This window comes from Cavia porcellus, unplaced genomic scaffold, assembly GCF_034190915.1.
Source record: "Cavia porcellus strain 051 isolate PalLab524CR breed Dunkin Hartley unplaced genomic scaffold, mCavPor4.1 scaffold_17, whole genome shotgun sequence".
NCBI classification, from domain to species: domain Eukaryota; kingdom Metazoa; phylum Chordata; class Mammalia; order Rodentia; family Caviidae; genus Cavia; species Cavia porcellus.
Genome location: NW_026947500.1, coordinates 64,627,147 through 64,649,485, shown reverse-complemented (window position 1 = coordinate 64,649,485; position 22,339 = coordinate 64,627,147). Strand labels below are relative to the sequence as shown.

The window sequence follows — 22,339 nt, the reverse complement described above, 5'->3', positions numbered from 1 at the left end:
GCCTGGCTGCAGGACCCCTCCTGCCTGTTTCTCCTCTCCTGAGAACTCAGGTCTCTGCTCATCTGGGCTTTTCAGACCCAGTCTGTCCTCAAAGACCAAAGTGCTGGCCATCTGCAAGGTCTCGCTGCAGTTTTTGGAGTGGCCACTGGGCGGCAGCCTGGTGCCCCTGCACCCGGGGCTCCTCCCCCGCCGCTTCCCCCCAACCCATGCTCTGTCAGCGGCTGCCTGGTTTCTTTGGCCCAGCTCTCCCAGGGCTCAATGGCGGAAGCCGGACCGGAACTAGGCGCCCTGTGCATCCTCTCCGGACCAGGTGCTTCCTGCCCTGCTGCCAAGCGCCGTGCACACCGCCAGGGACCCAGCGGCCTGCCTTCTGAACCCCAGCAAGGGGAAGCTGCTCCCCTCCCCTGAGCCCGGGGCCTGGCTCAGACTGCCAGGAGCCCGCCTTTACCGCCCGTCCTGGGGTCAGACCTCCGGGTGGACGCAGTAGGCCAAGCCCCTGGGTTTCACTCTCCGGTGCTGGCTGGTGCTAGGGTGGGGAGCCAGGTACACAGTGCAAGGGGCAGCGGCCCTACTGTGCCTGGGTAGGGGTCAGCCCGACATGGGAGCCCTCACCTCGGACTTGCAGAGGTATTATGAGCCCGCCTCGCACTGCTGGTGCTTGAAGGGGCCGTGTCCTGGGGGACACAGGGTCACTACCAAGTGGGGGCTTGTAGGTGGGTGTGGCACCGCCAGGCTGTAATCTTGGCCCTTTGGAGGCTGAGGCAGCAGATCTCCTGAGATCAACCTGGGCTACATGCTGAAAGCCAAAATCAATAAAAAGTTGGGGGCCCATAGTTCCAGGATCCTGGGGACTTTTGGAGCGGCCACTGGAAGGCCCCTAGGAAATGAACCCTACCGCCCCAACACACCTTCCTGGGCCTGACCTTGTGTGGCGGCGGGTGCCCCACACTGGGGCTGGGGTGGAAGGGAAGCAGGGAGGGGCGGTGTGAAAAGAGGAACCTGGCAGGGTGCTGAGAGGAGGAGAGGGCCCGGGGTCACGCGGCCCCGCAGCCGGAAAGGCACCCTCCCCTGCCACGGCACAAGGATACCAAGAGACGACCGCCTGCAGGCCTGCAGAGACCGGGCCTCCCTACCTCGGTTTCCCCTCCGCACACGGCGGTGCCTCCCGCAGGTGGGGGGGGAGCGAGCCGGTTGGAGGGGCGGGGCGCGCCGAGGTCCCCGCCCGCCGTCTTCCTCCGGGGTCAGCGCGGCTCCTTATCGCGCCTGCCAGGCGGCCAGGCGCTTATCTGCGCGGCCCAGCATCCTCCGGCCGTCGGGCCGGCCGGGCGAGGGAGGAAACCGGGCCGCCGGGGGCGGGAAGGGGCGGGCAGCCGGAGCCGTGCACTTGCACGGGACCACGCCGCGGCCTGGGAGCACAGGTCTGAAGCATATCGACCGCAGCCCGAGGGGCAGAGCCGGGCGCGCACCAGCCAGCCAGCCCGCGCTGGGGTAAGAGGGCCTGGCCGGGCCGCCTGCGCTTCCGCGTACGTCCGGTCGTTCGTTCATTCATTCATTCATAACCCGGAACCGCTAGGGGAGGCCCAGGCATCTCCCGCAACTGCAGAGGACAGGCCCGAGGGGGCCGCAGCCCCACAGCTTGTGAGTCGCCCAAGCCTGGAACCCAGCAAGGGGTGGTTGGGAGGGTGCAGGGCCAGCCAGGACCCAGCAATGCTGGGGGCCTCGGGCCAGCCTTTGGATCCCGCGTCCAGCGTGGGGTCACGGCTAGTAAGGGGACACCCAAGAGTGGGGGGAGGGGCCCGGGGCCAGACGCGGAGGTGACCGGAAGTGCCCGGGTTGTAGGGCGTAGCAAGGCCCCAGCCTGGGGAGAGAGGGCGGCAGTGCTGGAGGGAGTCCAAGGCCACATGGCAGCTGGGAGTCAGTGAGGGCCAAAGGGCCAGGTGCGGTGGCGCAAGCCTGTTGTCCCAGCCTTGGGAGGCTGAGGCAGAAGTATCGCCATGTGTGCAAGGCCAGTCTGGGCTATATATTGAGTTCAAGGTCAATCTGAATGACATAGCAAGATCCTGTCCGGAAAGAGAAAGAAAAGAAAAGAAAGAAAGAAAAGGGAGGAGGAGAAAACAGGGGTTTGGGGTCAGAAACAGATCAGAAGGTTGGCAGGGGTTAGGGTGACCCGGGATCAGAGGGCATCGCCATGCCTCAGAGCTACCTGGCAGACCCCTGCTCTGATGGGGGACCCTTCTATATGGTGGCCTCCAGCTGAGCCTGGACTTTCCCCTCCCTTCTCCCCGTTCGGAGTGGGGAGATGACACCGGCCTCCTCCCACCTGGCTGCCTTCTCCCTGCAGGTGAGTGCCCCGCCCGACTTCGGGCCCATGTGCCCGCCCCAGGCCCAGGCAGAGCTGGGCCCCACCATGACGGAGAAGGCCGAGGTCGAGTGCGCCCGCAGCCCGGTGCCCACCCCGCCCCCTAAACCTGCCTCACCAGGGCCCCTGTCCCCCGAAGAGCTGGACCACAGGGGCGTCTTCCCTGCCAGGCTGCCTCCGGGGGTGCCAGTGATCAGCCTGGGTCACACCAGGCCCCTGGGGGTGGCGATGCCGACCACGGAGCGGGGCGTCCTCCGACCACCTTTGCTGCACCTCTCGACCCTGGCAGCTGCCCCGCCGGCCCTGGCTCTGCATTACCACCCGCACCCCTTTCTCAACAGGTCAGTGGGGGCTGGGCGGGGCTGCAAGAGACAGGGGGGTGGTGAGAGGGCCGGACCACAGGCCTGTGTGACGTGTGACCCCTTCCAGTGTCTACATCGGGCCAGCAGGGCCCTTCAGCATCTTCCCCGGCAGCCGGCTGAAGCGGAGACCCAGCCACTGTGAGCTGGACCTGGCCGAGGGTGAGCAGCCTGCTTGGGTATGCGTGTGTGTACATGCGTGCCCGTGTGTGTGGGCCACGTGCCGCTGCAATAGAGGTGTCTGCCTGTGTACACACACATGCATCCAGGGGACATCCACACAGGTCACACTCAAATGCAGGACCACATCCCCACAGCCAGGGTCACTCCAACATTACCAGTGACCCCCTAAGTCAGTGCAAAACCCAGCAGCAGGCTTGGCCTGGCCTGGCCTGGCCGTGGGAGCCCCAAACAAGACATAGGTCCGGGACCAGAGTCGCCGGGGACACAGCCACACAACCACACAAAAGTCAGACACACAACCACAGCCGTGCACATAGCAGCCACAGCCACAGGCTGCCACCACAGGCGGGCGTAACCATCAGACCACAAATCCCAGCCACATCACAGGCTGGGAGAGTGGCACAGGGCCTTTGCACAGAAGAGCGGCCCTGGGCTCGAAGCGCAGGCTTCTCAACCCCGGGCCTTGGGGTGGGTGGCCACGCCTGGGTACTCTGGGCGCAGAAAGTCCACGCCCCGGCCTGGGGGCAGGTCCCACCAGGGTGGCCACAGGGAGCAGGGACAGGCGAGGAGCCCCAAGCCCGGCCCCAAGTCCGTCCCTCCCGTGCGCAGGGCACCAGCCCCAGAAGGTGGCTCGACGCGTGTTCACCAACAGCCGCGAGCGCTGGCGGCAGCAGAACGTGAACGGTGCCTTCGCAGAGCTCAGGAAGCTGCTGCCCACTCACCCGCCCGACCGGAAGCTGAGCAAGAACGAGGTGCTCCGCCTGGCGATGAAGTACATCGGCTTCCTGGTGCGGCTGCTGCGCGACCAGGCGGCCGCCCTGGCCTTGGGCCCCGCCCCGCCCGGGCAGCGGAGGCGGGCGGGGCAGCGAGGCCTCGCCTCCGGCCGTGGCGCGCGGGAGGCCCCCGCAGACTCGGACGGCAGCCCAGGCGGGGCGGCCCGGCACATCAAAGTGGAGCAGGTGGCCCCGAGTCCGGAGGTGCGGTGACCCGGGGCCTCCGAGCGGGCCAGGACACTCAGCGCCGGGTCGCGCGCGTCGGAGCGGACCGGCGTACAGCCGCTAGGCAAGACGCCCCCGGAAGGGCAGCAGTTCTGGGGGTCTGGAAGGGCAACCATCGCCCAGGGTCCTTACTAGCTGTGTCTTAAATCCCGCTGGAGGGAGCTTGGCCCGGGCTCCGCCCTGGGGCGAGGTCCCAGACGCGCGCGTCCTGGACTCAAGTGGCTCCTTGGAGGCGGGGAACAGGACCCGGCGCGCCCCGCCCACTCCACGCGGCCCCGCGCGACCGATGGCGTCTGCGAAGGCCCACGCACGGTTGCTTTTTTTTTTCTTTATTTCTTTATTTCACATACACATTAGCCATTCAATGGAGAAGCCAGAGAGTCAGGCGGAGATGGTGTAACAGAAGCGCAGTGACGGCGGGCGGGCGGGCGGGGCGGGGACAGACGGGCTGGCTACTTGCATTCCGCTAGGACACTGAAAACCCAGAAAACAAAACAGACAGCGAACTACCCTTGTTTCTTATGCATCTCAGTGCGGAGACGGGGCGGGACGGGGGCCAGGCGGGGCGCGGGGGCGGCGGCGCTAAGGGGGAGCACACCAATCCATTAGTACTATATATAGAGATACGTATATACTGCGTTTCTTAGCCTACGAAGAAACTTGTTTGACGGGACGGGCGGCCTTGCGGTCCGCGATGCTGGTGCTGGTCGGGCGCACGGATCTCCCAGGAGGGGCAGAAGCGGGGCTGGCCCAAGCTGGCTTGCGAGGGAACGGGGGATGGAGAGAGGGCGCCCCGAGAGTTGGGGGAGCAGAGGCGGGGCCGGGGAGCCCCAGGGGCTCTCGATGGGGGGACAGAGTTCTCGTGACTTTATTGCTCCTGTATTTTCTCTCGTGGGTGTAGGGACGGGGCGGGGGCAGGGGTCCGACCGGCGCGGGTGGAGAAGCGGTGGGGCGTCGGGGCCCAGGGCGCGGCGTCCGCTCGCCAGCACGGGGGTGAGAACAAGGCACTAGGTCGGCCGCCGGCGCGGGCGGGGTGTAAGGCAGTCGCAGGGGCGGGCGGGGGGGACGGGGCGGCGGCCGTGTGCGTGCGTGCGTGCGGGCTCGGGCCTGGGCGCGCGGCGTGGAGGGACGGGGGGGCCAAGGGACCGGGCCGGGGCGCGGAGGACGTTGCCCCCTCGCGGAGCGCGCTCCTGGCGATGCTGGTGAGGGTCAAGTTGGCGTCTGGCTCAAAGAGGGGCGCTCGGGGGTCGCGGGGCGGGGCGGAGGTGTTTGTTCGTCGGCAAGGACCTGTGCGGGGGACCAGGGACCCCGCGCGCCCCGAGTCAGGGCGGGAGCGGGGTGGGAGGGGCGCCCGGGAGACCCGCGGCCGAGCGCGGCTGCGCACCCCGCAGCCCAGGCCGCACCGCCCCGCTACGTTCAGCTCAGCGAGATGCGCGGTTCCCAGCAGGTGCAGGATACGGAACTGACCCTAAACTGACGGTAGTTTGTGGGTGTCGTGGAGAACGTACTTTAGAATGTCAGAAGCACCAGGGTTTTGTGTCATGATCCTAAAAGTAATTTGTTATCGTCTTTTTTTCCTTTTTGATCTTGTGGGTTTTCCGTTTGTTTTTATGTCGAGGTGAGGTGTGTGCGTGTGTGCGCATGTGTGTCAACCCAAAACGTGAGGTTTCTTTCAGCCCTCCCACCGTAATCGAGAACGAACAACAAAACAAAAACCCCAAATCATCCTCGTCAACGCAGGAAAACGTCTTAAAAATAAAACTGAAAACGAACCAAAAAAAAAAAAAAAAAAAGGAAAAACATCTTTCCTTAGCCTCGCGCAGGGCGGGGCAGGCCCGGTTCTTTTAGCGTCCCCAGAGCCGCGAGGACATGACAACAAAAATAGAACTTTTTCTTAATCTCTTAACATACAAAGATAGGAAAACTCTGATGCATTGCACTTGATTCAAGGAAAACAAAAACAAAAAAGTTCACTTCCTCCATATACATTTTTGTGGGTTTTTTCCTCTCCACTCCCCACCTCCCGGTGCCCGCGCCCGCCTCGCCCCGCCGCCCCCTCCGGGCCCAGCTGGCCTGCAGCTTCCGCCCTCCCGAGCGCCGTCGAGCGCGAGGGGCGCACGCGGCCACGCTCCCCGACCCTGTTCAGCCAACCGAACTGGAAAATCATTGCACTTCGGCCGCGCGTCGCGCCCGGCCGCCCGGCCCCCACCCCGAGCCCCGCGATCCGATCCTGCGTCCTCCGCGGCGCCTCAGGGCGCCCGGCCCGGCCGCGGGCCCTCTTCCTGCCCCGACGGATGGACGGACGGACGGCGCCTCCCTCTCCTGCCTGCCGCGGCCAAGGCTGCAAACTGGAGTCTCAATAAATAAAGCCCAGGACCCACCCTGCGTGGACTGACTTTCCGCGGCTCCTGCCCTGCACTTTGCGTGTTCAGACTGTGATGGGGGCCGTGGGGGAGGCACAAGGGCTGAGCGGGCCAAGGGGGCGGGCAGGAGGAGTAAGGCACAGAGAGGCCAGTTGGAGGGCGAGGCTCCCCGCAGGGCCGCGCCCCTTCCCCAGGCTCCTGCAGGACCTCTGGGCAGGACCCGGCCCGGGTGGGGGCGCCGGGGAGCCGCTTCCCATGGGGTGTGACCAACTGTTCTCAAGTCGCTCAGGAGGAGGAGTCCCCACCTGCGACCGCGAGGACTCGAAGGACGCCCGCCCCCCATGGAGAGGAAAAAACACACGAAGAGCAGAGGGGGCGGCGGGGCGGGGCGGGGCCGGAGGGCTGCAGACGCTCTCGCCCGGGGACGAATCTCTGGGCGGTGGCGGCCCGCAGGACGCCTACCTATGGGCGAGCAGTGGCGGCTGCCTCGTCCTCCTCGCTGGGCTCCGAGTCCCCTCTCTGCTCCACTCTGCACCGGGCCCCCGCTTGTGGGGCGCCTGCATGCTGGGTTGGGGTGTGGGGCAGCCAGGGGCCACCTCCCTCGGCTCCTGGCCTGCGTGGGGAGAGGGGAGAAGGGCCTGGCCCGGAGCTGCCCCTACAGCCAGAGGGGGTGGCAGGGCCACCCTCCACTCGGGGTTCACCCGAGCCCACACCAGGGCGGCTAGGAGAAGCCAGGGCCAAGACCAGGAGGAGGGGCAGGAGGGGTCCTAGGGTCTGCACCCAGCATCTCCCAGGCTGGTCCTCCGGGCTCCCCGCGGAGCTGGGCCTGAGGGAGGGTGGGGTCCCCCGGGGCAGGTGCTGGCTGTGGCCGAGGGGCGGGGAGGGAGGCAGTCCGGCCGCGTCCGTTCCTTCCGCTGTCCTCTGCTTGGCAGAGCCTGCTGTGCTTGGTTCTTTCTGCTCGGCTGCCGGGGTACAGCCCCACCGAGACCCCTTCCAGGGGTCTCTGAGAACTGGGCTGCTTCGGGGCCTCGGGGGTCCCCGGGCGGAGGAGGAGGAAGAGGGAAGGGCTGAGTGGCTGCTGACGACGTCTAATTTTTGCTTTTTTTCGGTGGGGCTGGGCTGGGCTGGGCTAGGCTGGGCTGGGCTGGGCTGGGCTGGGGGATTTTTTCCATGTCTCAAAATTTTTCTCCCCCCTCGAGGAACCTCTTCTTTTCATTTTGTAGTTTCTTTGTCGATCTTATCAGAGGAACCAGGACTGAAAGGAACAGAAAAAGAAAATCAAACCGGTGACCGTGAGAGGAGGGAGGGAGCCCCTCACTCCCGTGGCCCCCAGGACCCTCGCCCTGGCAGCCCAGCTCTTCCCACCCTCCCGGGAATCCCCCAGCCCTTGGCCTGGCACTGGCATCCAGCTGGCCTTCCCGTGGGCACTGTGCCCGGTGGGTGGGACCCCCGTGGCTGGCGCTGGCACAGACCTAGGATCTGGCCGCGTTTGCAATTGTCCAGGGTTTTGTGCGGGTCCTGGAGGGTGGGGGGATGCCAGTCTGGGGCTTTTGTACCCAGAAGGGTTTGGGGAGTGGGGTCGGGGTGGCCCCGCTTCTTGCTGAGTTTTTTTTCTCTTTGGATTAAAAGCAGAAATTCCCGTCTGGGCGCCCCAGCCAAGGTCCCGTAGGCTGAAAGGCTGGGGGTGGGGGACCTGCAGGCTTTGGTCCTGGGCAGTGCCAGGCCTGGGGAGGGGCTGCTGCCCACAGTGGGCCACCCACTCCCTCGGTAGCACCCTGATGTGACCTCATCCCCCGTTCTACCAGCAGGGGGCACCACCTCCCCACACATGGGCTTGTCTGGCGGCTGGTTCTAAGCCTGCCCAGGGTGGGCCCAGGGGGACGAGTGCTGGGCAATGCCCTCATTCAAAGACAGCCTCACCTGCCTCCCCACCAAGGGCCAGGCCAGGGTAGGCACAGCCTCAGGACAGGGGACTTCTGAGGTCACCTGAGAGCCCTAGCAGGCCCTGTGTCAACTTAGCTGGGGGCCAGGCACCTGCCCCCTGTGCAACCCAAAGCCAGGCATGCAGAGACCCGGTGACAGGTGGGGGATTCAGGGTCCATGGCTGTCAGAGGCCTGGGCCCAGGGCGGGCCGGCTTCTCAGAAGAAGCCAGAAACCCCACACAGCTCCATGTGGAAGCACCCACTCTCTGCAGGCTGGGACCTGTGTGCTGCCCGCTGTGACTCGGGGGCTAAGGGCTAGGCTTAGAAGGGGGCTGAGATAGCTGGGCGAGGTGGCCACTGCCCTCAGAGAGACGTCAGTGGGGGAATCAGTCGGGCCCAGGAATTCAGGCCTGGTCTGGCAACCTAGCAAGAGCCTGTGTCCAAAAAACCACTTTCTTGACGAGAGAAATTCTATCTGCGCCACCCAGGCAGCGGGTCCTGAGTCTGGCTTGTGTGACTGAGGTCTGAGTTTTCCTTTAATTAATTTAAATGGACATGGCCAAGTGTGGCCAGTGGCCACTACGGCAGCCAGCACTGAAGAGCCAGTGGAGACTCAGGACCCTTGCACTGCAGTGGGGACAGGGGCTGCCCGGTGCCTGCCCCATCCTCAGCCCTCGAGAGGACCCAATGCCAGGCAGACACCCTGGGGCCTGGGGAGCCCTGGAGTGGGAGGAGGAGGGCATCAGGCACTAGCTGCTTGCTTACTCTGGGAGCCCCTCATTGGGGTGGCCGTTGGGGACCTCTGTACCCCAGAGCAGGAGAGGGAGCTGTGGGTGGGAGCCTGCCCCTTGTCCTTCCTATAGGGTCACGGAGGCCCTACCCACCCTGCTTGTTGGTGGATGCTGCCAAGGCCCCAAGCTGGCCACTCTTGGGTCTCCTAACCTCCACAGCAGGGGGAACTACCACTGTGTCTCAGATGGAAGGTACCTCCTAGGAAGACGACCGCTCTGGTACCAAACCTGAGCCGGGGACAAAGGCAGCCCCAAGGGGTTCCCCATGCCTCCCCATCCCAGGAGCAGCATCCACTGCCAGGCACGCAGAGGCCTTTTCTGCTCGCCCCTCTCTGCTTCCTGAGCCAGGTCCAAAATTGATTAAAACTAAGTAAAAAGCACTGCCCAGGGAATGACAAAACTGCTAAAATTCTCCTTTCTTCCCTCTTTCCATTGTTCTCTCTCCATCTGGTGCTCCAGGGATCAGCTAAAGTCACCGGTTACTGTGGAAACCACCCCGACTGTACCCCCACGCCCGCCCCTGGCCCGGCCCAAGGACTCCTGCGCCTGGGTGGCAGGTTTGGCTCAGGCTCCCGCTGCTCACAGCGCTGGGCCGGACCGGGACTGCTGCTCCTGCCGCCCAGAGTCTGAGGCGGGGATGAGGGGGAGAGGAGCTTCCCCAAAGTTGCCTCCAACTCTGCTTTGACCCCAAAACCTCCAAGCAGACTGAGCAGAGAAAGTGAGCAGGCTGCAGGCTCACTGCAGAGCAGGGGGGCGCAGAGCCCAGCCCCTGTGCCAGCCCGCGGGGGGCGGGGCGGGGCGGCCGCCTGCTGCCCCTTCCCTGGCACTCCCTCCCGCCCTCTGCCAGCAGGGCTCTCTCAGCCTCCCTGGCACAGAGCAGAGGGGGCCGGCTCCAGCCCCTGCCGCAGTCATTGTTTGGCTCCTCAACACCCCAAGTCCAGGTTCATCTGGGTGTTACATCATGTCTGGTTGCCCCGGGAAACCAGACGGGTCAGACGTGACTCTGGGGAAAGGGGGTGGGAAGCTGGAGGGGGGCAAAGTTCCCGTCCCCTCCCCTGCTTGCCGCTAGGGAGCTCTGAAGTTTGAAGTTTGACAAAGTTTTCGGCTTTTTTTTTTTTTTTTTTTTTTTTGAGGGAAGGGAAGGAAAGGAAGAGAGGAAAAAAAAAAAAAAAAAAACCCTCAAACCACACACACGAAACTTCCACCCAGCAACTTTCCCTGCCTCGCTGGGGCCTCTGGGAAGAGATGATTTCCCAGGCTCGCGCCAAGGAGCTGCCGGAAGAGGGGTGTTTTTGTCAAATGCACAGGAGAAAGAGATCTGCGTGATCCTTCCCGGAACCCGTGATGGCCTGGCCGCTGCCCTGGACCAAGCAGTGTCCTCTGGGCACCCCCAGGGAGGCCCCAGAGTGGGGACAGGCAGGCACACGTGCCAGGTGCATGCCGGGAGGCCAGAGCCTACAGGAGGGCAGAGGGCAGTGGGGACCAGAAGCACCCGGCCTGGCCTGCCCCTAGCGGGCCGCTCAGGTCATGGGCGGGGCCTAGGGTGGCCGCCAGCCCTGCCCTGCCCTGGGGGCTGGTCTCTGGGCAAGGCGCCCACCAGGCTGCCTCTGTCCCTCCTCTGGGCCTTGTCCAGCCCACCAAAGCCGGGGAGGGCAGGAGAAGAGCAGCCCACTGGCTTCCATCTTGGCTTCCACCAGCCTGCCCAGAGGGCCTCCAGCCTGGGTTCCTTGGCCGCCTTCCCCGGGGCCAGGGCTGTCGGAGCTAATTATCCAATTAGCTGATTAGCAAGGAGCCTGGGGGCTGCCTGGGGAGGCAGCTCAGCTGGGCAGGCCCACGCTGCCTGCCGCCTGTGGCCAGCTTACTGGCCGCTCCCCGCTTAGCTCAGGACCCTGGCTACCTCCTGGCCACCTTTCGATGCCTGGCCCTGCCCGCCCCGTGCCCGGACATCCCTACCTGAGACTGCTGCGGGATGTTCAGAAAGTTGCTGTCCCGGGATCCGATGCTGACAAACCGGTTGGCAGAGGGGGCGCCTGTCGTTGAGAATGCTGTGGGGAGCAGGGAGAGAGGAGAGACCCTCATCAGGCCTTCAGGCCCTCCTGGCCACTGCCCTTCGGGATGGGAAAGCTGAGACAGGGAGAGTCGGGCAGGCAGCACTGCCAGCTGCCAGGGTGCAGCCGGACGTCAGGTGGGTGCCAAGGTGCTCAGGATCAGGAGTCCCTCCCGGCACCTGTCAGGGATCCTCAGCCACAGACCAGGGCAAGTACGGGGGCCCTGGATGCTAGCTGAGAGCCCTTAGATCCAGCCCTGTCCCCGGCAGACGTGCTGGACAACACCAGGGGAACTGAGGCCCATGTGCCCTCCATGGGGTCGTTGGGGGCAGAGGGGCCCAGTCAGGCCACCTATCCAGCCCTGCAGCTGGGGGAGGCATGCTGCACCATGGACCCCAGGGAATCCCAGGGCCAGCCGGGTGGCTCCGGGGATCAAAGCAGGGCTCACAGAGGGCCAGGCCAGCACAGGGACCAGGAGCTCGCTGTGGGTGGGGCCTGGGGCAGCAGGGCTGAGTGTGTGCCACACTCTTCTGACCCCCAGCCAGGCTGGCATAAGAGTTGGGCCTCGGTGACCGAGGAGGAGGTTGACGCCTGACAGGGCCACCTAGCTCGGTGGCCTGGGGACCCTGCCCTGTGGCCCAAGAGGCGACTGGACCATACAGCCCGGAGCCGTGCTCCGGGAGGGAAGAGAACCTGGAGGGTCTGCGTCACGGGCCGCCCACCCCGCTGCAGCAGCTCATCAGATGCGGCCCACCCTGCCCATTGCGCCCGCCGCCGATCGATGACCATGACCATGACCACGTCTGATGGGGATGCAGATGAGGAGGATGGCATGAGGAGGGCGGGGAGGAAAACTCAAACCATGAGGAGAAGAGGCGGGAACACACGCCCGCCCGCCGCCCACCCACAGTGCCCAGCCTGGCCTGGCCCGGCCACCCGCCCATGACAGTGCCGCCTGGCGGCCTCCACTCTCCTGTCCTGTCCTTCACGCCGGGTCTAGCTGGGCTCTTCTGCCAGTGTCCTTTCCTTCCCTTTGACAGAACACGTCATCAGTGTTAAAAGAAGGGAGAAAGAGAGAGATGGGGGAGTGGACGGGGCCCTGGTCCCCGGATCGGATCGGCCACCTGGGAGAGGAATAGAGGAGAAGGAGGCTGGGGCGGGCACAGCAGGGTGGAAAAGAGGAACGGAGAAACCAAAACCCATGCGAGCTGGACCGCCTGTCGCTTGTGGCCAAGGGCCGGAATGGAGGTGAGGGGCAGGCAAAAAAGGGGGATGGTGGTAGCGTCGCCTTGTGGTCACATTGAACTTGGGGTGTGTGTGTGGGGAACAACAAAACAACAAAAAAATTGAAAAACAAAACCAAAAAGGAAAAAGAAAAAAAAACGGAAAAAAAAAACAGCAATCAGGCATGAAGATGGCATGGCTGTGCCTCCCGCCCCCCGCCCACGCCAGCACCCCTGGCCTGGCACCCCACTCTGCTCTCCCTCCCGCCCCCCAGGGGGGCCTGGGCCAGGGCCCCGGCTGGGAGCAGCGGGCAGGGGCTTGTGGGGTGCCAGCTGGTGCGACGGAGGCCCGGGGCCAGCCCTGCCGCCGCCCGTCCGTGCGGCCCAGCGTGGTGGAGGAGGTGTGCGTGGCCGGGGTGCTGGGCGCTGCGGGTTTGGTGTCAACGTCCACTTACAAGGTGACGGAGTAGTCAAGGCGGCGCCGTCTGGGGCCGAGCTGGTGGATTTGGAATCAGGCATAGGAAGGGGCACAGGTCGGGCCACTGGAGGCGGCGGTGGGAGCAAAAAGGACCCCGGGACTTTGCCCTGGCTGCTACCGTTGGGCTGCGAACAACATAAAGAGTGACGCGTGAAGGCACAGACACACAGACGTGCCCCGGCACGCCGCCGGGGCTCTGCGGGCGAGGTGCGGACGGACGGACGGACGGACGGAAGGACGGACAGGGTCGCTCAGGGGTGGGAGGCATGGCCACCAGGCAGTCTGGGGTCCTGCTCTGTCTGTCTCTGTCCCGAGCGGTGCTGGGGTCTTCTCTGGGGGTGATGGGAAGGGGGGGGGTGTCCGGCGGGTGATCAAGTAGTCTCAAGGGAACAGTGTTGGGGTAAAAACAGACGCCACCTCACCATGTGTGCACCTGGAGCCAGGACAGGTGGGCCACAGCCCAGACATCCCCCACGCCTGCTCGGCTGCCCCATGGCCTGCCTGGGGCCAGGCATCGTGGCCTCAGTGCCCATGGACAGCAGGGCACCAGTCTTTCCACCAAAGAGCAGGACAACGTGCTGCCCTGGGCTCCAGTTCCTCCGGAGTTCTGCAAGCCCACTGACTTCCCCAACGGCGCCCTCCCAAACAGGGCCCTGGGTCGTGGCACCCACGTCTTCCCTGTGCGCCTCCTCGATGGCTCCAGTTTGCAGGTCCCCTCCAAGCCAGACCCGCTCTGTCCTCAAGGGTGGCCTGCATGGCAGCCACACCCCTGTCTGTGAGGTGAGCTCTCACAGGCCACTGCATCCCTGGCCTCCGGACCAAGGGTCAGTGGCCCAAAGGTGGAGCCTGCCGCCCCAGGACGCCCTGGTCCACTCATCTGTCTAGTCACCAACCACACTGGCCGCTGGAATTCACAGCCATGCCCGCCCACCTGGGAAGTGAGGGGCCCTCCTGCATCCCATCCTCCTCATTAAGTGCCAGTTGGGGTTCATGGCTGCCCCAGCTTTTCCCAGCTTCAGACAGTCTGCAGTCTCTGTCGGGAGCGGCCAGGCCTTCTGGCCCCACCCAGCACCCTAGTGGGGTCTCCCACAACCCGCCCACGCCATACCTGTCCTCAGCGCTTTCTGGCTCACACCCCCAAGCCCTCTCAGGGCCCCTGTCCCGCTCTCTCTGCAGCCGCAGTGACCCCCTGGCACAGGTGCCCTCAGGCTCCACTGAGGCCGCATAGCTGGCCTTCCTATCCCTCAGAGCACTCAGCCTGTCCCTGGCACTCGAGGCCCGAGACCCTCAGCTGACCTGGGGTGCCCCGCCCTCCATGCCCCAGGCCTCCAGCTCGTTCACTGTCCTCTGTTGGGCACGACCTGAGAAAGGCCCTGACCACGCTCCAGGAAGAGGCCTCTGTGCTCGGGGTCCCTTTTCACGGGACAGTGGTGCAGGCCACAGCGGGATGCGAAACCAGGACTCTGCCTGTTCTCCATCTACCTGGTTTCCACGTCACCCTCCCCCCGAGGCCAGAGGCTGGGGAAAGAATGGCTCTGTGTCCATCTGTCTGTCTGTCCATCCGTCTCTCTCCCAGAGAGGCCACCTGAGCCCAGGCTTCTCCGGAAGTGCTGGCCGCCCTGGTGTCTGCCTCCATCTTCCAAGTCCGTCTCCACCACCAGCGCCCCTGGACACGCCCAGTCCACCTTCATGCAACAGGACTGGTTTACCGAGTTCTGGGTCTAGAGGTCACCTTTAACCAGGCTGGGCGTCCAGCTCCCAGTGGGAACGGGCACCCCAGGGGCTCTGACCTCACGACCTCAACAGCCTGGTCAGCAGGCAGCTGGGAGTCCCATTCTGTCTGGTGGGCAGAGCACGAGGCCTCCTGCTACCCTGCGTCCTGCTCTGTTGGGGACCCCCAGTCCACACAGCCTTCTGTGTGCTTACCAGCTGCTGCCCCTCTGTGCCCTTTGCGTCTCCTCCCAGTCAGCTGCTGGGGCCTTGGCCTCCATGTCAGCTGCTGGGGCTCCCAGAACGCCCACAGCCTGGTGCTACCTGTGTCTTCTTGCAAAGCTGCCTGGGACTCCAGACTCTCAGAAGTAGGAATCGGACGCCTTGAGGTCCCCAGGGTCCCCAACACTCTGGGACGGGGCCTAGGCACCCATCCCAGACACTGCCTCGGTCTAAGAACTTCCACTACCAGTGCGCACCAGGCCTCTGCCTGCATCCCTCGCCAGAGCCATCTCCAGCCTGGGACACTGCACCCCAGGTGCAGGGCACAGCAGAGTCCTGTGTCCCTGTCTGCTGTGTCCTGCAGGGTAACAGGGCCTGTGGCTGCCCCACTGTGGAGCCTTCGAAGGGGCTGAAACCACACACTGGCTCAAGGGTCACAGCGGAGGGGGGCTGGGGACCTGCCCAGGGCACAGCCTTGGCCAAGTGCTCACGTGGCTCCCTGGATGGGCTGGTTCTCAGGCCCAGCCCACTTTGCCGCCAAAGCCCCTGTGTCTCAGGCAGCCTCCCTGCTCTGCATTCCTGAGCCTGGCCCGTGGCTCCCCAGGGACGTTGCTGCATCTCTGCAGAAAGCAGAGCAGCTGCTGGGCATAGGTCTGCTTTGCCCACCACGGCCAAGCTGGCTCTGGGGTCCTGAGGAGCTCCAGGGGACTGGGGGACACAAGCTTCTGCAATTCACAGACGCCGCAGGCTGAAGGTGGCCCAAGGCCCACGGCCCTCCAAGTGGCATGCAGTGGCCCAGGGTGGTGAGTTCCTGTGTACCATTTCTGCTCCAGCCCTAAGCAACCTCTGGCCTGCACACTGCCATAGCCACAGCCACACAACTGTCCATGGTGCCCTGACCTGCGGCGTCCAGCAGGGCCCGGCGTGTCCATCTGAGAGCATCTGTGGCCTGCGATTGTGGGGTGCACCCTATGCGGGAGCCCCAAGTCCCTGGTGATGACTGGCCCAAAGGTGGAGCCTGCCGCCCCAGGACGCCCTGATCCAGCTGGGCCCCATGTCAGGAGCTAACAGAGGCCTCTGAGGGACGGCAGGACGCAGCCTTTCTGTGGTCAAGGCCTCTGGGCTTGACCACAGCCCAACACACTAACACCCCCAGCCAAGCGTGCTTGGCACACACTGGAAGCAGGCCGCCCGCACCGCCCTTACCCTCGGCGCCAGGACAGTCTCATACCACGGAGGACAGCACCCCAGCCATGCTCGGATACCGGACAGTGGACTCCTGCTTAATCCGCCAAACCTTGCACCCATAGTCTGAGTGGGGTGCGCAGTGTGGCCCAGGCGCACCTCGGAAGACTCAGGGTTCACAGCTGCTGGGAGACGGAAGCCCATGCTGGACCCAGAGCAGAACTATGCAGTATGCTCCCCACGAGCCCAGATGGATGGGCAAACAGACGGCAGGTGCGGAGACAGGCGTCGCAGGTTCTGTGGCCCCCACACTCACCTGTCCAGTGGCCTGGCCTGAGCCATCGGAGCACACAAACTGCACGAACTCCTTCAGCGAGTCCTGGCCATGGTGGTGGTGGTAGCGGATGGTCGGATGCGTGAAGTACGGGCTGGACTGCTGGATGATGGACGTGGAGGGGAAGTGCAGGGCGGAGGCCGTGGCCCTCGGGCTCCCTGTGCAAGGCAGGCAGGAGGGAGATGGCCTCAGAGCGTGGCCTCAGCAGCGTGGAGCCAAGGGTTCCCAGGGAGGCCATGGCGGGACACTGCCCTCGGCATGGAGCCCCGCTCAGGGAAACCGGGAGGAGTTTAATGCAGTTTGCAAAAAAAATACTAAGCCTGGCATGGTGGTGCATGCCTGTCATCCCAGCACTCGGGAGGCTGAGGAAGGAGGATGCCTGAGTGTTTGAGACCAGCCTGGGCTACAGAGTGATCTCAAGGCCAGCCTGAACTGCATAGTGAGACCCTGTCTCAAAAAGGCAAAATAAATAAATATATTAACAAACTAGAAAGATAACCAAATGTGCAGAAAGGGCCCCAGGGCCAGCTGCTCATCTCTGCAGCCTGGGGACAGAGCTCAGGGTCTCCCACATGCTGGGCAAGCAGTCTGCCACTGAGCCCCATCTCCTTGCTTCTTAAACTTTCGTTCTCAGACACAGCCTCATGAAACTTCCCAGGCTGGGCTTGAACTCCTGCACTCAAGCAGCCTCCTGCCTCAGCCTCCAGCACAGCCCGAATGAAAGGGAGGTGCCACCATGTCAAGTGGTCACTCGTGGGTTTTTTTGTTTTGTTGGGGTTTTTTGGTTTGTTTTTTTGAGACAAGTTCTCCCTATGTGGTTCAGGCTGGCCTCAACTCCACAGCAATCCTCCTGCCTCAGGCTCCTGAGTGCTGAGATGACAGGCAAGTGCCACCAAGCTCGACTGGTCACTCATTCTCGTGAATAAAGTGTGACCAGAGGCAGGACAGAGATTACAGGGTAACAGGATACACAGGCGAGACAGTCCTGTGAGTGCAGAATGGGATTTTGTCTTTGGAAAAGATTGTTTAAAATGTTATTTGCTCATTTTTTGGCAATGATTTTAATTTTCTTCTCTCTTTCTTTTTTTGTTTTTTGAAATAGGTTCTTGCTTTGTTTGCAGCCCAGGCTGGCCTCAAACTTGCAGCAATTCTCCTGCCTCAGCCTCCAGAGTGGTGGGATTACAGGTGTGCTCCATGGCACCCAGCAATAGGGTTTTTTTTTTTTTTTTTTTTTTCTATCTATTTTTGAGACAGGGTCTTGCTATGCAGTTCAGGCTGGCCTTGAGCTCACTGTGTAGCCCAGGCTGGTCTTGAACTGCTGAGGATCTTCCTGTCTCAGCCTCCTGAGTGTCACCACACCTGGGTCCTGATTTCTAAGAGCAGCCCATTAAGACAGGATTTAGCAGCTCTGTGGCAGAGCACTTGCTTAGCCTGAGTGAGGACCTGGGTTCAATCCCCAGCATCAAAATAAAGAAGAGAGACAAGGAACTACGCCGAATCTTGCCCGCTGAGTTTTTGGCAACCTTGGCCCTGATGCCCTGGCCTGGATCTGGGGAACTGGGTAGAGAGGACAGAGCCCCGGCTCAGGCCGAGCCTCACACACACACTCACATCCGGAGTCAGGCTCAGCCCCAACCCGCACAGCCGCTTGGCTGCCCTGCCTGTTTCCAATCAGCTCGCCTGCCTTTGCTGTCGGCTTCATTAGGGGCCGAGGAAACCTGGCTTTCTCTGGAGTTCATAAAAGTGAGTCCAAGCAAAGCGGTCGGCCCCACCCCCTCTCGCAGCGGCTGCCATGCTGCTGGGCTCCCCACTCTCCATGGTCGCTGTGGGCCTGGAGGCCCCAAACCTCCTTGCCCTGGCTCCCTGACTGACCGCTGGAGGAGGGGAGGGGAGGGCGGGGAGGCCCAGTGCTCTTCTCAGTGCAGACCTGGAGGGCAGAGGTGCCCTGCAGACAGCTGAGCCACCAGGTCCAGAAGAGGGCAGGGAGCCCAGGGGAACACAGCAGCCCCACAGGGCCCTCTAGGCGGTGGTTGGCAGGGAGGAGGAGGAGGAGGAGGAGGAAGAGGAGGAGGAGGCAGAGGAGGCAGAGGCCCCCCGCCCAGCGGCCGGCCTGTGCACACATGTGCACCGACCCTCACACATGCACGGGGGTAAGCGGCCAGCAGGGGCAGCTCAGCCAGCCCCTCTGGGGCAGCGGCCCCTCGCACACCCGCCCGATTCTCACCTGGTCTGACTCCAGCAAGCACAGGCAGTGGGTGGTGAGTGAAAGCCATGCGCGGGGAGCTGCCCTGAGAGGAGAGGGCGCTGCAGAAGTCCAGCTTTCCTGACTTCTTTAGCGAAGCCGGGCCTGGGGGAAGGGAGCAGCAAATGGCAGGTTTAGGCAGGCCAGAGGCAGAAGCCAGCAGCTGTCCTTCTGTCCCCAGCCCCGCCCCTCCTCCCTTTGTGGCGACCCCTGGGCCTTGGCTAGGAGCCTCGCAGGCCACGTACTGGAGAGGAAGGAGCCCCTGAGGCCCTGGGTGCTAGGCAGCTGAGGATGTGACAGGGATGCGGGGCCAGCGAGGCAGCAGGGCAAAGAGCAGCCTGGGGAGCCAGTGGGAGCCAGACGTGGTGGGCAGCGAAGGGCTGCAGGATGGCGGGAGGTAGGGGCACAGGACTCGATGCCCAGGCACCTGGGCCCTGCCATGCACTGGTGGAAAGGGGCTGGCACCCCTCTGGGGATGGAGAGCCTGGTGGGCCCTGGGGAGGGAGCCCATATCCAACAGCCCAGCAGGGCCAGGCTGCAGGGCTGGGTGGGCCCTGGGCCCATGTCTGGCCGGAAGGGCTTCCCTGGGCGGTGGGAGGAGGGGCTGGGCTCGGCTTTGATCCTGGTGCTGGAGGCCCGGGTAGCGCCCGGCAGGAGGTGGGCACAAGAAAGGCTGCACTTGAGCTCTGCCTTGAGCTTGGGGCTCCCAGCCTCTGGCACTGATGCCCAGTGGGCACAACACACAAGGGACACAGGTGGCAGTGTTCCCCAGGGACCCCCGCACTCTGCCCAGGCTAGGAGGCCCAGGGAGCAGAGACCGATCTCTCAGCCACCCCACACACAGGGACTCAGTGGGCACTGCAGGACTGCAGGCAGAGGAAGCAGAGTGGAGCTCGTTTACATCTGCACTGGAGGGGAGAGGCAGGAGGGCACACTCCCCACACCAGCAGAGGTGTTATCTGGCGGCAGCTGCGTGCCACCTGATAGCTGGCACGGTGGGGAGGGGGGTGCCCCACCAGCTGTGCACAGCTGTCCCTGCTGCCGCACAGCGCCTCTCCAGCTGTTCCCCGTCCTGCAGCTGGGCTGCTTAATTGGCGATTTGTCCCAGCCCAGGGAGAGACAGCCAGGTGGGGGTGGGGATGCAGGAGGGTGCTGGGGATGCGAGTGTGGGGGATGGGACGCAGGGAGAAGTGAAATGGGCAAGCACCAGAGCAGACAGCTGAGAACAAGAGCTCGGAGGAAGGCGTCTGTGGAGCCGCGTGGCTGAGGACTCCGGCAGGAACCAGCGCACCCGGGAAGCCCTCGAGGAAGGGCGCACCTGCCCTGCTGAGGCATCTCCAGGCCTCTGCACCCGCCTGCCTCCAACACCCGCCCACCCCAGCCCTGACAACAGAGCCATCTCCAGGGCTGCAACCGGACAACGACAGTGACCACCTGAGCTCACCCACATAGGCAGCTCTGAGCCCCAGGCCCAAGGCCTCCCCTACGTCCTTGGGTCTCCCTGCTGGGAGCCACCCCCACCACATGCTCATGTATGCACACACACACTCATACACGTGCACACGCACTCCTCTGAAGGGCTCTTTGGGCACTTGGCTGCTCGGTCAGTGGCCAGGACTGCTCAGAGTGCCTACAGGCCTGAGCGGCTTCCTCTGCCCATGCCCCCTCGTCCCTGAGCCCTGAGCTTCCCTGCTCAGACACCCGTTCCCTCAGAGCCAGCACTCGTGTAGGGGTCCCATACAGAGCTGGCGTTGCCCCAGCGCCCCTTGCCCTCTGTCCATCGCCCCAGGTGTTCTTGGCAGGGCAAGGCCCAGGAGCACGTACCTGCGTCCACATCATTGGGCCACCCGCTGGACTGGCTGCTGCCGGCTGCTGGGGAGCGGCCAGTGCCGGGGTAGAACACATCGTCCACCGGGCTCTCCATCTCGCTGTCATCGATGGACTTGGGGCGCTTGGTGGTGCTGGGGAGGCAGAGTAGGTCAGACAGGCTGAGGCCAGGCTGGGGAACAGGTAGGAGCCACGCAAGGCCGACCCCGGGACCCCATGGCCCTCAGCCCTGCCATCTTCTCCTGCTCCAAGGCCATGGAGGGGCTGCCAGAAGTGGGCAAAAACCCCTACCCCCAACCTCTTTGGCCCCACCCAAAAGGCTAACTCCTGTCATCCGAACAGAGACTGTTTTAGGGAGGGGCAGGCAGAGCGGTGCCCCCGTGATCCGAGCTACACTCAGGAGGATCACCAATTCAAGGACAGTCTGGGTGAATTAGCAAGACTCTGAAAATAAAACCCAGTCTGAGTTATAGCTCAGGGTTAGGATGCCTAGCATTTGCAAGACCCTAACTTCAATCTCCAGCACCACAGTAAAAAACAAAACAAGAACACTTTAATGTAAGATTTTAAAAAACGAAAAGAAGGTGGAAGGATTGCTGAGAGTTCAAGGCCAGCCTGAGCTACAGAGGGAGCCTCAACTGCATCATGAGACCCTGTCTCAAAAAGACAAATAACAAACAAATCCCCAAAAGGAGCCAGGCTTGGTGGCACATGCCTGCAACACCAGCACTCAGGAGGCTGAGGCAGGAAGATCACCATGAGTTCAAAGCCAGCCTGGGCTACATACCAAGACACTGTCTCAAAAACCAATAAGTAAATACATAAATAAATAAATAGCCAAAAGAAGGCACTAAAACCTCACAATGAACAAAAATACCTTCATTTTTAAAAGGCCAGGCCCAACTTCTGCTGCAGGGCCAGCTGTCTCCAGTTCCGGGGGCCCCTTCTCACTACACATGATACAGCTCTCGCTGCTGGAAGAACTTTCCAGAATACCCACACCCAGCACACGCTGCTTTGCACACTTGCAGGAAGGGAGGAGGATGCCACCCCAGACTCCAGGACAGTCCTCCCAGGGTCCAGTCCCCACCATGGTCCCGAGCCACAGCAGTGGGGGAAGGTGGGGCTGCCGGTTGGGCTTACCTGGTGGAAGGAGGGGAGGTGATGGACCTCCGTCCCAGGGTCACCTGGTTGATGTTGTAGTAGCTGGGGCTCTCCAGGTCCGCCAGGGAGAAGTTGGGCCCTGAGGCCGTGGCAACAGGGGCTGGAGGAGAGAGGTCCATGAGGCCCAGGAGGGGCAGATGGATGGTCAGGGCCCCCAGGAGCCAGGCCCAGGGTCCCAGTCCCCTCCTGCCCTGCCCGGCCCACATCCCAGGGGAGCACTCACTCTGAGACACTCTCACCAGCTCTGTCACGTTCCAGACCCCAGAAGTCACAAAACAGTCCTGGAAGCTGAGGTGCCCTGCAGGGGGAAGAGGGCGGTGAGTGGGCTGGGCTGGGTGCCGCCTGCTGTGCCCCATGCTGCATCCAGCTCTGCCTGGGGGACACTGACCGTTGGGCAGTGGTTTGATGTCCGCATCTCCTTGCTGGTTTGAACTGTCTGATTGTCCGGATTCTGCAGGAGACAAAACAGGATGCTGGTCAGGAGCAATGTGGGGTGCCCAGGCCGGCAGAGCACCTGCCCCGGGCCCTGTGCAGGAAGGTGGGCGACCCAGGCCCTCCAACCACAGCCAGTGGGGCGACCAGGACAGCCCCAGGGCAACATTCGGCCTCTGCCCTGGGCGCTGTGGGGCAGGTGCTGGGGTCCCAGTCTCTGCCTGCCAGAGGCCATGGCACCCCAGCCATGATCACCGTGCACTTCCAGACACTGCGCCCCCAACAGTTCCCCCAGAGGCAGTGGCAAGGGAGGTGTTTGGGGGAGAGCCCAGCAGCCACGTAGTCCTCTCCCCCCAGCTCAAGCCACCAGTGGGGCAGCCCTGTCCCCAGTGCGCTCAAAGCCACACCGTGGGCCCTGTCTCACCCCATGTGCCAGCAGGCAGTGCCTGGCAACCCGGAGGGGGCGCGCCCGGCCGCCCTGTGCCAGCCTGTCTAGGC

General features: G+C 63.6%; 2 protein-coding genes across 13 annotated transcripts in view; one reads left to right on the top strand and one right to left on the bottom strand.

The window, feature by feature from the left end:
* Nucleotides 1-15: 15 nt before the first annotated feature.
* Lyl1 (LYL1 basic helix-loop-helix family member) lies at nt 16-5,699 on the top strand. 6 transcript variants are annotated; one of them, XM_013150926.3, is made up of 4 exons: nt 16-1,171; nt 2,342-2,700; nt 2,789-2,880; nt 3,511-5,699. In XM_013150926.3, the coding sequence occupies exons 2-4, from the start codon at nt 2,369-2,371 to the stop codon at nt 3,885-3,887; spliced, it is 801 nt and encodes a 266-aa protein (XP_013006380.2). In that variant the 5' UTR covers nt 16-1,171; nt 2,342-2,368; the 3' UTR covers nt 3,888-5,699. The 6 variants fall into 6 exon arrangements, with proteins under 6 accessions (XP_013006380.2, XP_005003109.2, XP_013006379.2 ...); XM_005003052.4 differs by lacking the exon at nt 16-1,171 and adding an exon at nt 1,178-1,488; XM_013150925.3 differs by lacking the exon at nt 16-1,171 and adding an exon at nt 1,178-1,638.
* Nucleotides 4,213-22,339, bottom strand: part of Nfix (nuclear factor I X) — a 77,770-nt gene continuing 59,643 nt past the window's right edge. For 4 of the 7 annotated variants that reach the window (XM_063228464.1, XM_063228460.1, XM_063228465.1 and 1 more), the window contains exons 3-11: nt 21,798-21,860; nt 21,633-21,707; nt 21,389-21,509; nt 20,243-20,379; nt 18,401-18,523; nt 16,159-16,334; nt 12,703-12,850; nt 10,930-11,021; nt 4,213-7,517 (exon numbers count right to left, since the gene is read on the bottom strand). In XM_063228464.1, the coding sequence (XP_063084534.1) occupies nt 7,503-7,517; nt 10,930-11,021; nt 12,703-12,850; nt 16,159-16,334; nt 18,401-18,523; nt 20,243-20,379; nt 21,389-21,509; nt 21,633-21,707; nt 21,798-21,860 (950 nt within the window). In that variant the 3' untranslated portion in view covers nt 4,213-7,502. The remainder of the gene's footprint in view (nt 7,518-10,929; nt 11,022-12,702; nt 12,851-16,158; nt 16,335-18,400; nt 18,524-20,242; nt 20,380-21,388; nt 21,510-21,632; nt 21,708-21,797; nt 21,861-22,339) is intronic. The other 3 variants (XM_063228461.1, XM_063228466.1, XM_063228463.1) reach the window with 3 other exon arrangements.